The sequence below is a fragment of the Chinchilla lanigera genome, unplaced genomic scaffold (assembly GCF_000276665.1).
Source record: "Chinchilla lanigera isolate Chin_1 unplaced genomic scaffold, ChiLan1.0 scaffold00022, whole genome shotgun sequence".
Classification (NCBI taxonomy): domain Eukaryota; kingdom Metazoa; phylum Chordata; class Mammalia; order Rodentia; family Chinchillidae; genus Chinchilla; species Chinchilla lanigera.
In genome coordinates this window covers 511,635-526,217 of record NW_004955423.1, presented here as the reverse complement: position 1 = coordinate 526,217, position 14,583 = coordinate 511,635, and the positions used below count along the sequence as shown (strand labels likewise).

The following is a 14,583-nucleotide window of genomic DNA, read 5'->3' as shown; positions in this document are numbered from 1 at the left end:
CAAAGAAGCCCTTATAAAGCGATAATGAAGTTGTTCCAAATCAACATACTGAAAGATCATAACAGATTTATTTAATAACACTCTGTAGAAAGACCTAAAATTGCACTACAAATAATTCTAATTCCTATGATTAAATAAATTTCTGAAGCCTATAAATCAAGAGAAACTAACAAGACAACTAAGGAAAATGTTAATCACAAAGATTCATAAACTTTCCTATATACTTCAGTAAAGGGTCAACTACTAGGATATCAATATATCCTGATATTACTTCACCTGGGATTTCATAAATAGAAAGCCCTCAACTATTTGTGCCTTAAATGGTAATATAAGAAGTTCCATTTTTACTTTTTTCTGAGGCAGGGTCTCATTTTGCAGTTCAGGGTGTTCTTGAACTGATCATGTAGCCCAGCTGGCCTCAAACTCAGGGCAATCTACCTGACCCAGCTGCCTGAGTACTGGGATTACAGATGTGTGCCACTATGCTCAATCTTCAGCAAATGTCCTCAAACTCAATTTTATGAAGCAAAAACCTCTTAAATTAAAAATATAACTTTATAAAAAGTTCTAAGGAATTTAAACAGCTTACTTATTAACATTACTCCTGTTTGACTCCCCCAAACAAACAAAACAATAGCACAATGACTAAAACAAGAGGTAACAGATATTGTCCTATACTGAAGAAAGAAAAGCAGGTGCTTGGCTGAGCAGAGCGCGAACAGATTTAGAATAAGAAACCTGGGTTCCAATCCTTCATGTGCCACTTCCTTGAAATAACCATAGGACTATATGAAATTCTTGACTTCTTTGATCTCAGATTCATCATCCATAAAAGAGAATTGCTAAAAATTACCTGTCTTGTCACCCTTAGAAAGTAGTTCTGAATATTAAACATATTTAATAGAAATGAAATTGATTACTGTCTTACACACAAATGATTACTAGTAAACCTGTGAGCCATTCACACTAAATACTTTTCAAAACAGATTACCTCACATAGACCTGTATTCAATAAAAAACACAGGCATGCCCCACAATAGTTTGGTTAACAGCAAACATTAAAGTTTAAATTTTACTTTATATGTAATATCTAAGTAAATTACTTGGAAATAAAGTAGTCATTAAGGACACACTTTATAAAAATGTGTATACCTATCAATTTAAAATTAGAGTATTTAATCTAATCCTGTAACTAAATATGATTTTTAAATGATATAGTGGCCATTCTATAAATAAAATGAAGTTTAATTTACACTACAAATGTTTTGTAAATGTGAATACAATGAAGTTCAACTAAAATCCTAACACTAAATTATCCAGAACAATAAAATAATATCCCAAAGTTTGTTTATATACTATCCCTGTAACATGATAATCTGAGTTTTAATTTATTGTTTCATCTATTTGTGCCATTTACTTTGTTTAATTCAGCTTATCAAGTGAAAACAGATTAAGCAGCTCCACTTTTTGGTTCTCATGAATTAATACAATACCACAGTGTTTACACTGCAAACACTGCATGGAAATACTTAAGTAAATAAATGGAAAAACATGATATTTTCCTTGATTAAAAAACCTGACATTTCGGAAATCCTTTAAGAGTTGTTACTAAGCCTCCATACGAAATTACTGAAACAGGATGGGGTGAATTCGAAATAATCATCAAAATATTTTTCATTGACCCGAATGAAGGACCTGTAACTCTATACCGTTTGTTAAAGCTATTCCAATCAGACACCAATGCAATGTTGGGTCAGAGTCTGGTTAACAGCAAACATTAAAGTTTAAATTTTTAAATAGCAAAAAGTTGTTTCAGAGTTCTATGATGAAATGATATTTCAAGACCCAACAGCAATGATGCAACAGTTATTAACAACGTCACGTCAGCTAACATTAGGAGCCTATAAGCATGAGACAGAATTTGCAAAACTTGAAGTGAAAACCAACGAAAAGTTAGAAGCTGCCAAGAAAAAAACAAGCTTTGAAATTGCAGAGCTTAAGGAGAGGTTAAAAGCAAGTCATGAAACTATAAATTGTTTAAAAAATGAAATCATGAAATTTGAAGATGATGATCAGACAAAAGACATATAAACAGTTCTAAAGAGAAGTTGGTAGTGTGCTAATAAGGGGAACTTTATGGAGAAATGGGCTTAATGCAAATGCTGTGTTTCTTAGAGGAAATGCATATGTAGTTGTCAACCATGGATTTCTCAGCAGTGGAGTCAAGATATTCTGTTCAATCTTTAATGGAAAATATATGTGTAATAAGAACGGATGCTGTGTAGGCATTTTACTACTCCATTTTAGGAAGATTCTATAATGTGAAGCACAATTTTTAAATTTTATTGGAGTATATGAGTAGCTTATTTTCCCTTTGGCAAGCATCAAAATGTCATTATCAGTAAATACCCTGTACAAATTTTGTACTTCTGTAGTAATTAGAACTAAAGATTCTAAAAAAAAAATTAACTAATTAATTAAATTAAATAAAAAAATTTAAAAACTGACAATTGGTAAGTTAGTCTTGTTAACAAAGCTTAACCTCTAGGGCAGTGGCCGTGAACTTATGGCATAGTGGGCTGTCTGTATCACTGACAGCTGTAGAAGGTTCACGATCACTGCTCTAGTGAAAGCAATGAAAACAAGTCCGAAAAAAGCACAAGAACTTCTTGCCAGGAAATCTCTATTTCTTTTTTTTTTGCTGTAATGAGTTTTGAATTTACAGGATAAAAGTGAGGCCTGAGGAGCTTGTGGAATGTATGAATAATAACAGCTGAAATTTTAAAACACTCCAAGAGCTTCAAATATAGGATCTCATTTAATCCCTCCCCTCACCCAATCCAACGAAGCAGGCACTACTATCTCCTCGTGACAGACGTAGAAACTGAGGTACAAAAAAGAGAAATAGTTTGCCTGGTGTTAACAAGTAGCAGAAGGAGGATTCCACCTCAGGTATTCTGGCTCTAAAATCTGTGTTCTTAATCCTTATGATATATTGCCACATGGATAAAGAGATTATAGCTAAATGACAGCTACTTTACAATGAGTGGTTTAAAAGCTTCCAATGAATATGGTGGTTGCTACCATAAATGGTGTTAAACTATGTAAACCATTCTCGGCAAGCAGAGATGACCACCACCTGCTTAAGAACTGATACAGGTTTAACAAATAAGCTACCTGAGTTTTATACAGTTCATTCTTCAAAGATTCATCGCACACCTTCCATTCACTAAGCCATAACCTACTAACATTCATATTAACTTCTCTTAAGTGATATTCATTGGAAGACACTTTTAAAGAGGTTTACTTCTAGAAGACAGAGCAGGACACATTTGGGACTATCAATTCCCATGTTTCTAATATTTCTCAAAATTTCTGTGAAGCTAAAATTAGGAATTACCAATGGGAAAATTAACACCCACTGAAATTTTTCTGAAAAAAAAAAAAGAAAAAAAAAAGAACCCTGCATATCTTCTATATTTAACCTGGGAAAAAAACTGAGTTAATTTACAAGACAAGATAAGACAGTACCTCAAATAAAAGTGCAAATTTATGCAGAACTACCGACAACCATGTAACAACTATATAATAGTATTTTCATTTAACTACTACTGTTTAATAAAATTTGTGTTAGAAAGTTAACAAACTTTATCTGACTACAGTTCTGTAAAATCTAGGATCTAGACTTAATCAGAAGCTACCACTTAAGAGATCAGAACCGGTATTACAAAGTAATAAATGCTTAAATTAGAAGGCATTTTTAAAAATTACAGAACTTAGCTCATTTATCAGAAACTGGTGATAAACTTTATCTTCCCTTCTAGTCTACTTAAAAGTCAGCCCCTACGCCCCCCAAAAAATACCAGTCACAACAGTAAATTATATATCAAAAAGACAAAGCTGCAAGAAGTATTAGACTGTTGACATTTCCATAAAATAAGTTGTAGAAACATTATAGATATTTTCCACTATTCCTACTCGCCTAACTTAAAAGCCTGCACTTTTCAAATTCCAAAATTTCAAGCTTCCTTCAATGATATTTTGCCTGAGAATGGAGAGGACATATTTTAAATTATTGTGTGAGAAAGAAGAACATTTATGAATCTGTTATTTACAACTCAGAACACACTATTCCTTGGAGAGGGGGACCATAAACCTCTATTAGGACCTAGACACAACATGTATTAATCTACAGTGTTATAATTAGATATGAAGTACATATGTGGATCTTCAATATTTTAATATAAGATACAAAATTTACCCCTGTAATTATTCTTAATAATTAAGAATAGAGATCTAAGGATAGAGATCTAAAAAGTCAAATTCCACATCTGCTACTTGTGTATAGTACTTGTATATGACTACAGGGTAGCCTTACCTAGAGAGAAACAGAAGGAAAATCACTAAACTCTATCACTGAATGCTGTGCTCTTTCAGTCTTCCAGTCTCTCATAACTAAGCTCTCCATTTTGACTCAGACATTAAAAAAATTTTTTTAAAGTACACATATCTTAACCCTATTGGGGATACAAAGCTCTTTGACAGACATGGACTTTTTCTATTTAGTTTTATAACAATGATTGTAATGTTTGCTTCATGACTCCACTTGGGAAAATTTCATAAATATCACATTTAAGCTACCTATCATGAAACACACACACCCTAGATTCTGTGTGGAGGAGGGGAGAGGGAATACCTGTAAAGTATATTACATAATGTTAAAAACCAAACACTTGTCTGGCTTCTTCAGCTTCAAACTGTCAACATTCAGGAAAATATACATTTTCAATTCCAATCAAATTTTAAATCACAAAATCAGTAAAATGGTACAAGTGCCTTGTTAACAAATGACTTATACTATATTCCAAAGTTAGCAGCAAAAACAGGTCTAAAAAAAAAAAAAAAAAAAACCACAAAAAAGTAGGCCTAGTACCTAGATGATACCTAAGTAATATGATTCTCTTTCCAGAGCTTTTTCTGCTACTCTTTACTACCAATTTAACCAAATTCTGTAATTTGGGTAGAAAATGATCTGCTAGCACAAATCAAAGAAGTAAGTAAAAGTTACATACTCCAAAGCCAAATCAAGGAAAGGGATTTCAAATGATTTCCAATTTCTATGTAATATTGTTACATTTTTGCCTCAAATAAAAATTTTTGCTGTTTCCTTTAAATACTACATATACTATAATACTATACTACACATATATAAAGAATTCACCTCAATATTCTCAATAATGATAAAGAACAAATGTCTATACCAGCACTGTCCAACAGAAATTTCTGAAATGATGGATATTTTCTGTTTCTTCATTCTACAATATGGTAGCCATTAGCCTAATGAACATGTGAAAGGTGACTAATTCAGTTAAAATTAAAGTAGTCACATATGTCTAATGCTTACCATGCCAGATAGTGTAAGTCTAGGTAATTACTATAGGAAACAGAATTAGCTAATAAAATAATGAAAACAGAGTGTTTTTACTCTGTACCTGCCATGTGAAGCAGCTACAACAGCATGGAAAGAATATACCATTTTGCATTAAGAATTTCCTGGCTCCTTATTTATTGGCAAGAAGACACTAACAAAAATCACATAATCTTAGTTATACACACATCTCAAATGTAAAATGTAGCTACGAGTACCAGCTTTTGTGGATACTGGGGAATATAGTTTCTTTATATGTGCAAGTACGTGTAAAATAAAAAGTACCATAGACAATTATGTAGGCTGAGTATCCCTTGTCCAAAATGCTTGGGGCTAGATGTGTTTCAGATTTCTGAGCTTTCAGATTTTGGAATATTTCACAGTTTACATGTCCAGCATCCCTAATCCTAAATTTAAAATCTGAAATCTGAAACTTTTGATAACCATTACACTCAAAAGGCTTTAGATTTTGAATTTTTGGATAACGGATGCTCAACTTGTGTATTATTTCTGCAACTAGCTCGGAAAAACGAAAACATAGCTGTAAGTCAATCACAAAGCTATTAATCTAAGTCTAACCTCAACAGTATGATATAACACCAGAGGCAAGAGTCCAGTGACTTCTCAAATCATTGCTTCATTACAGCTCAAGTATACATGTTAAAAATGATATTCTGATTAGACTAACAGGTAACTTAATTATATATCACAGTTTTCATTCCTAAAGGGTAACTTTTTAACAGCTAATAGATACAAATTAAGAGAAAAGATGCCAAAATTTGGCATCCACTCTTTGAAGGAGCAAAAGACAAAGTATTGGCAAAGCCACTGAAGAAATAAATTTCCTAAGGAAAATAAAAAAACAAATAGAAATCCTGACTAAAACAATCTTATATTAATAAAAAACTTAAATTGATACATTAAATAAAATCATGTTTACCTTAAACTAAAGTTAGTGATTTATCAACTAATGTATCATTTAAAATTTCATCTTAAAAATTAGTCCAGTAATGAAATATACATCAAAAAGAATAAATCTCATTGTATGTGAATTTTCAAATAATTTTAAAAACACTCTGTTAAGAACAAATTTTTGGGGGGCTGGGGATTTAGCTCAGCGGCAAAAGTGCCTGCCTGGCAAGCGCAAGGTCGTGAGTTCAGTTCTGGGTACCGGAGAAAAACCAAAAAAAAAAAAAAAAAGAACAAATTTTTTGTTTCTTTTGGGGATGTGAGTGAGTGTGTGTGTGTGTGTGTGTGTGTGTGTGTGTGTTACTGGGGTTTAAATCCAGGGTCCTTGCACTGAGCTATTTTATATTCCAGTCCTTCTTAATTCTTTTTTTTTAAAACAGGGTCTAAGATTCTAAATTGCCTAGATTGGCTCAAACTTGTGATCCCCCTGACTCAACCTTCCAGTGTGTTGGGATTACAGGTATGTGCTACCATACCCAGCTTATGGTTCTTTAAATAAATGGCATAAAGAATTTCCTACCAAAACCCAGGTATTTAGGATACCTTTCCACAACAAGAAGTTACCATTACTGCCATTTCAAATTCATAAGTAGACTTCAAAATGAAATAAATTTAAAATTAGCGGGAGTGTGACCAACTTCTTCTCTAATAGTATTTATATAGTCTCCAAAGAATGACATGTGATTGCTGTGTTCTTTTTTCTTTTTATTTTGGTACCAAGAATCAAACTCAGGACCTTGCACTTGCCAGGCAGGCACTGTGCCACTGAGCTATAATCCTGGCCCCTTTTGATTGCTGTTTTAAGAAAAATTCAAATTTTGAGGGTTCACTTCCCAATTACTTTGGGAATTTCAAATAGAATATTATAGCTACATGAGAAATAAACCATTTTGGTACAAGCATAAGGTGCAGTTTTAATTCTGCTTTTCAAAATGCATTTCAGAAAATAAGCATTTAATTTATCTACATAGAAATACTTATTGAAATCTTACAAATATCTATGAAAGCCCAGAAAGTCTCATTTAAATACCACTGGGGATTCTCACTTGCTATATCTACTAGATATACTATAGTGAATATGGAAATAAATGGTTATTTATCACAAAAGAACAGGTGCTATCACAATTATTAATTGTCACTGACATTAAATTTGGATATTAAAGAAGCACTAAAAATTGAAAGACTTTGGTACCAAGATCAAATAGGAGACATACGGTCCCTTTAGGAAAATCAAGCCTATTTTTCCACTTTTACAGAGAATAAATTCTATGATTATTCCTTAATTCAACAAGAGAATACAGATCAGCAAAACAGAATTAATCTGATTGTTGAGAAAAATTCATTCAAATGGCAGTTATTAAGTTGGCAAAGACATGGAAAGCTAGGTTGAAGCAAAAAGGTCAACAATGGAAGCTATAAACCTTAGTTTGCTTATTAAAGACCAGTCACACTGTGTTACATTACAAGGTTAAAATTCCAATGGTCTTAAATTATCCTGTGTAAAATGAACCTAACTGCTAGAAACTTTAACATTTTTGTACTCTTATCTTCTTCAAGATTAGCAAAGTTTTTATTATACATTACATTATTACTTGATTACAAACAGTTTACACTCTAAACAGCAAACATTTTGGGGGGGAAAAGTCATAAAATAAAGCAGAATAATATCCTGTTCCTACTATTGTGTACACACTTATCTGTGGTTTGGCTGGAAATTAAAATTTTACAAACTATTTGGTAAGAATACTAAGAGAAAAACAGTTGACAAACCTGAAAGAATAGCTTCTTTCAAATACAGTAACATATGGGAGAACTTCCTGACATCATTCACCAACTCCTTGATGTAATCCGGGTCAAAAACGGAGTTGGAACTTACAGACTTGAGCCCCATTTCAGAAGCTGTAACATCAGTAGAGAGCTGGCCTGATGCCTCAACACGTTTTTTCTTTGCCTTTTTCTGTTTGTGAGCAATCATCCTCTCATTTAACAGTCAGAAAAACTGAAATCCTTAAGGGGCAAGAAACAAAAAAAAAAGAGAGAAAACAAATACCATATCAGCCAGGGGGACATACTAGGTTTTCACAAATAGTCCACAGCCCATCTTAGGATTCTATTTTTAGATTTTTAAAAATAAATGCATACATACATCCATACACACACATACTGCACTACTGATAATACTACTTCCCTGTTATTAAGTGTCAGTAATCCTGACAATTCTATGATGGTCAAATTACCATTCTTTTCATTTCGTAAGTAAGAGATCTGAGGTCTACATTTTAAAAATTTGTCACACTTTCAACTGATAAATGATCAACTAGGAGATAAACCTAGGACTGTCCTGACATCAAAATCCATGCTCTTAATAATTTCTTCTTAATTCCTATCATACAGAATCTTTTTAATTGTAAAAGTTGTTCTGAAACATCGCTTAGTTGAAGGCTTATTTCCCCTCAGTAACAGTATCTTCAAAAATAAAGGTGAAAGCTGGGCATGGTGCACTATAACCCCAGCACTCTAAGAACTTGAGGCAGGAGTGAAGTTGGAGCCTAGCCAGGGCAATTTAGAAACTTAGCAAGACTATCTCAAAATTTAAAAAATAAATAAATAATAAAGGGCTAGGAACACAGTTCAGTGCTCATATATAAAATGGGGGAAACATCCTGTCAACACATTGACCTCAGCAGATTATAGTAAGAGTTAAATGAGACAACAGTATAGCAATGTCCATTCACCACATAAAAGAAGTTCAATTACATTTACTTTCCCACTAATCTGATTTATCCCGCCTGAATAAATAACATTTTTGGGCTGGGGATATAGCTCAGTGGCACAAGCACCTGCCTGGCAAGCACAAGGCTGTGAGTTTGATCCCTGGTACTGAAAAAAAAGAATAAGTAACATTTTTGGTAATTTCAGGATGGTATAGTAAAGACAATGTTTTGGTATATGAAAAATTTAGATTTGAAATCCTGCCTCTAATAATTTTCAGATGTGCGACTAATACAATTTACTTACAGGTTTGTGTGAGGATCAAAAAGGATCATAAAATTGAAAGATTTTTCAATGTTTAAAACATCAAATCTTGCTCATCAGCATTTAAGAGAATCTTACTTTGTTTCAGAAAAATTAAATTAGCCCAAGCATTACTATTAAAAGGTCTTTCAGCTTGTCTTAAATATTTGGATACTTTGAAACTAAGGACTTCTGTGAAAAAAATCACAGTAGCAAGTTTTATGTAATAATATCTTCCTCATATAAAAACTATTACTGGATCATTTACCCTTGTACCTTACCCAATTCCATAGACTTTTCTTCCTGATTACAGTTCTCTAATTTATCCACTATTTTGTACTATTTCCACACTAGTGAATTACCATCACTTCTTGTCTCAATTACTGTGCTAATAATCCCTCCACATCCATCCTGCCCCTTTACAAAAGTAGTAGGCAAACTTTCAAACAAAAATCCCATGATGTCATTTGTCTGCTCAAAACAATTCCAAAAGACACAAGATGTCAGGCTCTATAAGGCTCAAGGTGAGATGTGGCTCCTACCTGCCTCTGTAATGTAATCTGGAGTCATACTCCTTCAACACACACCTCCTTTTCATTCTTTTCAGTCTTTGTAACCCACGGCATGAATTGTACATCATGACCAAGACACACATTAAGTACATTTGTGTATGGTGTGAGAAGACCTTTAGCCCTTTTTATTTTTAGACAAGGTCTTGCCAAATTGACCAGGCTGGCCTCAAACTTGCTATTTTCCTGCCTCAGCCTCCTGAAGTATCTAGAATTATATGGACGTGCCACTGCCACCACACCCAACTCTTGATTTTTTTAAAATGTAGGTTCCAACTCACTAAAGTGGTTTTACATACAATGCTATAACTTCAAGAAACCATCTTAGGGTCCTATCTGTATGCAATTCTATTTCCCTGGACCACTCACTACTCCTTTGTTTACCCACTATAAACTTACTCATATCAGCTCAACTTCCTCAAAGAAACCTTCTTACATGTACAAGTCCCACTACTCCATAACTACTACCACTAAATCACAGCAGACTCTCAAAAGGTATTTTGTTTGGGCTGCTCTGAGTGAAGACAAATTGTCTTAGGCCACACATAAAATATCTAATACTGTTAATGTAGATGACAAATTTTATTTTTAAATATTTTTTCATTTTAACATTAATAGAAAGAGGGTGTTAGGGTTTGTGTCTGGATTCCCCCCTAAGCCTAATGCAGTCATGGGGTGGGCTTCTAGAGTTTATGACTGATTCATGGAATTATGAATGTGAGTGCTACACTTGCCGTGGGGCAGATAGTTTGCATACAATATAAGGGAGGGAAAGAGGCTACTTGCCTCTGCTCCTCCCCTGTGCTTTTGTTGCTTTTGCTGTTTTCCACAGCCATGAACTGTTGCCCTCTGCCATGTGCCACTCTGCCTTGGAGCCAGCCAAGTATGGACTGAAACCTCCACAAACTGTAAGCTAAATAAACCTTTCCTTCCTTAATACTGGATGTCAGGTATTTTGTCTCAGCAATGAGAGAAAAGTAACCGAGACAGAGGGCAAGTAGGCTGTGGGCCACAAGCTGGATGTGCCTGCTGGAATCATATAGTTTCATCACTGCATTTATCACAGTTCAAGCAAATGATTTGTGTCTTCTCCTCTGGACTACAATCTTCAGGAAATCAAGACCATGTCTGTTTGCTAACCATGTATTCTTTGTTCACTGCACAGTGCTTAGGACATGAAAGATGGAATAATGAATAATGGAGAGAGAAAATTCAGGATGAATAATGAATTTGCAGAAAGAATATGGACTTACAGATTTATAGTTACAATAAATTTTTATAGAGCAAAAATAGCTTGTTGCAATATTTTGAAGTGATCATCAAGAAATTAAATAATAACAAATGCTGGCAAAACTGTGGAGGAAAAGGGTCTCATCTACATTGTTGGTGAGAATGTAAACTACAATCACACTGGAAATCAGTATGGAGATTCCTTAAAAAATTTAAATTAAAAATTCAACCCAGTGACTCCCCTTCTGGGTATCTTACTGAAAGAGTTAACGATATCATCTTACAGTGTCATATGCATATCCATGTTTATAGCAGCACAATTCATAACATCTAAACTGAGAAAGCAGCCTATAAATCCATCAAGAGATGAATGGAAAAAGAAAGTATAGTATTTACTCACAAACAATGTAGTACTGCTCTATTATAAAGAAGGATGAACTTGAGTCACTTGTAGGAAAATGGATGCACCTTTAGACCATAATGTTAAGTGAAATAAATCAGACACATAAGCTTAATAACCATATGGTTTCTGTTATGTGAGAAATCAAAAGTATAAATAAATAAAAGAGCAATATAAAAGATAAAACAATAGGAAATAGGGAGATAGGTCTTTGGCAAATGGTAAGGGGACCACGAGATAGAGGGAGGGGTTGGAAGGATAGGAGACATAAAAAAATAAGATGTATTATGTACATGTACCAACTACCCACAATGGATATATTCATGATGTGCCACAATGTACTAAGAAAAATTTTGTGAAAAAATTTTTTAAAATCTGTCTAAAATATTCTTTCCAAAAAAAAACGATATGCGGCTGAGTGACGCCAAAATTACATAAAACTGAAATCAAGGTTGTATTTCTGGGGTGTAGCTCAGGGATAGATAGCATGCAGGAGGCCCTGGGTTTAAGCGCCTGAACCGAAAACCAAACCAAAAGTTGTATTTCTATCAATGTTTCCCCTGATTATATAAATAGGGTGCTACAATATTTATTAGCTTTATTCAATGTCCTTTGATTAATTCAAATTTCTGAGGATGTAATTTCTATACTTAAACTATACTTAAAGTGTATAATTTCTAAAATGAACCTAGGACAATTTTTGAGCATATTACTATACTCAAATCTCCTTTTGCACCAATAACTTTTAAGTTTTGAAACACTTTTTACAACTTAGTTACTAAATTTAAAAACTCAAAAATAATGATTTTATTAAGTAAACCTCAAAAAGTGTTAGTTTGCTAGGTTAACAGTCTCCTCAGTGATTCGTGTAAGATGGCTTTTGAGTGTGTTTTTGTCAGGGGAGGAGAGGGGAGAGTCTAAAAAGGATTACACCTAACTCTAGGTAGCATTATAATTAATGTGGTAATTTTGTAAGTCTTTATCATTTTCACATTTTAAACTGAAAAAAGGAAACACGGCAGTTAAAATGTTTAGAATAACAAATGTAATGGAAGCTTCCATAACTGTACGAAGTTTGGAAAATATATACTGAGATCATATACACCTCTTTCCCATGTGCCAAAATGAATATTCTTGAGGTAAGTGGTAACATAAAATGTAGTTAATAACAGATTGCAACTGGCAATTAAATTGGATACTAATGCATAGAAAGTACTAAGTAGTGTCTAGCTCATCATAAAAACTTAATAACTGTTAGCCATTACTATTAGCATTATAACTGGCTTATTGTGGGAAATTGTTTTTAAACATAAGTAATAAACAAGCGCTGGCTTCACTACATCTGTAGATTGTGAGCAAAAAATATAAGACAGGAAACAATTCCAAAAAACGCAACTGACTTAATGGAAACCTACTAAAAGGCCTCCAAATAAAGTTTGAACTGTGTAAACAGATAGTTGAGCCAAGTATTTGTGAAACTCTAATTCTTATATCCTCTCCTCCAAATCCAAATCATCAAGATTAAAAACATGTATTAGCCATTTATCACAGAATTCTATAACAAGTGGAAAATCACCACATAAAACTACTTTCTCTGTGTATTCTATATTCTAAGTACATTAGAAAGGTGGACACAGAGCTGAGGGTATTAGTTTAGCAGCAGCACGTGCCAAGCCCTGGGCGGGGGCTAAAAAGTGTACATGAACTCCCTGGTCTCCCAAAAGGGTAGCTTTTCCAAAACTTTAGGAGCCTATGTCAAACGTTCCTTGTCCCACACACATACAACGCAAAATGTACATTACAGAGATGTTTTTCATTATAGGCATTGGGGTAATTGAAGTGTAAAGCTGCCTCCAAATATCTGTGCTTAATTGGTTTCCATCTTACTATTTCCGATTTGGTAAGAATTGAAAGAAAAAATAAGAAAAGTTAATGCTGAAGGTCTTTACTTACAGTTTAAGCACCACCCAAAACAGAATAGGATGTGTCAAAAAGTTTTATCAATAATATGCAAACCATTTCTAAAGGAAGGCGTGCAACACATACACTTCATTCCTGTGCAGTGCGAATCCAGCGCGCTTTAAAAAGAGGAAGCTGCCCAGCCTCCCACGCCTCCAGAATGTCTAGCATTCCTGGCAGGCAGCACGCTCGTCTCTGGCCAGCCAAAAGTACCCAATGCCAAAAAGCACGTTCCCCATCCGGGACTTAAATACAGAGGCAAGGCCAGCGCAACCAAAACAGACAGCTTAAGTTGATAGCAATAAGCGATAAAGTCAAGGAAACACAGAGGGGAAGGGGCGCTCCACTCCTGCCTTTTCCGAGTTAACATCCTGCCACCAGGGAAGGCTGGAGGCAAATTCCCTCTTGAGGAAGTTTAAAAAGATAAACATTGAGACACGAGGTTCATCACTTGGACTCCGTCTTGAAACGCCTCAGACTTGCTATCACCGGTCCAATTAAATTTAAAATTTTTTTGGTTTGGTTAAAATCATCAACCTCAAGACCGAATGGAGACAAACCACTGAGACCCAGGCTCCCTCAAACAAAACATGCCTCCTAAACTCAAGACGATGACAATCCTAAAACACCTCGCTGGACTGAGGACAGCAGTCCTCGCGGGGCTGAGCCCTCCGCTGCCGGCCCCGGGGCTGGGTGCTGGGGCAGTTCCTACCCTCGGCTTCCCTGCGCAAGAGCCAAGTAATCAGCGACCCGTTCTGAGACTCAGTCAGAAGCTGGCAGACAGCCTGCGCCGGGTGGTATCGCTACCTGTTCGCTGTTGCTACGATCCACGTCTGCTCGCGCCTCGCGCTCGTCAGCCCCCACCGCCCGGCCCTACCCTTGGCTCCCGGCCCCTCCGCTGCGGCTCAGGACCGCCACCCTTCCGCGGCCCGCGCGGGCGACCCGGCCCCGACTCTCGCCGCCCCACACTCACCCGGACGCTCCATCCCGCGTCCCGGACGCCAACGCTCACG

At 35.1% G+C, this 14,583-nt stretch overlaps 1 protein-coding gene and 1 pseudogene across 1 annotated transcript in view; one reads left to right on the top strand and one right to left on the bottom strand.

The window, feature by feature from the left end:
- The window catches only part of Arhgap29 (Rho GTPase activating protein 29), a gene marked incomplete at its 5' end in the record, with an annotated part of 58,959 nt that extends 44,376 nt beyond the window's left edge, over positions 1-14,583 (bottom strand). Inside the window, 2 exon segments of the mRNA XM_005384999.2 lie at positions 8,168-8,404; positions 14,544-14,583. Of these exon segments, the coding sequence (XP_005385056.1) occupies positions 8,168-8,372 (205 nt within the window).
- Positions 1,584-2,091, top strand: LOC102016394 (annotated as a pseudogene).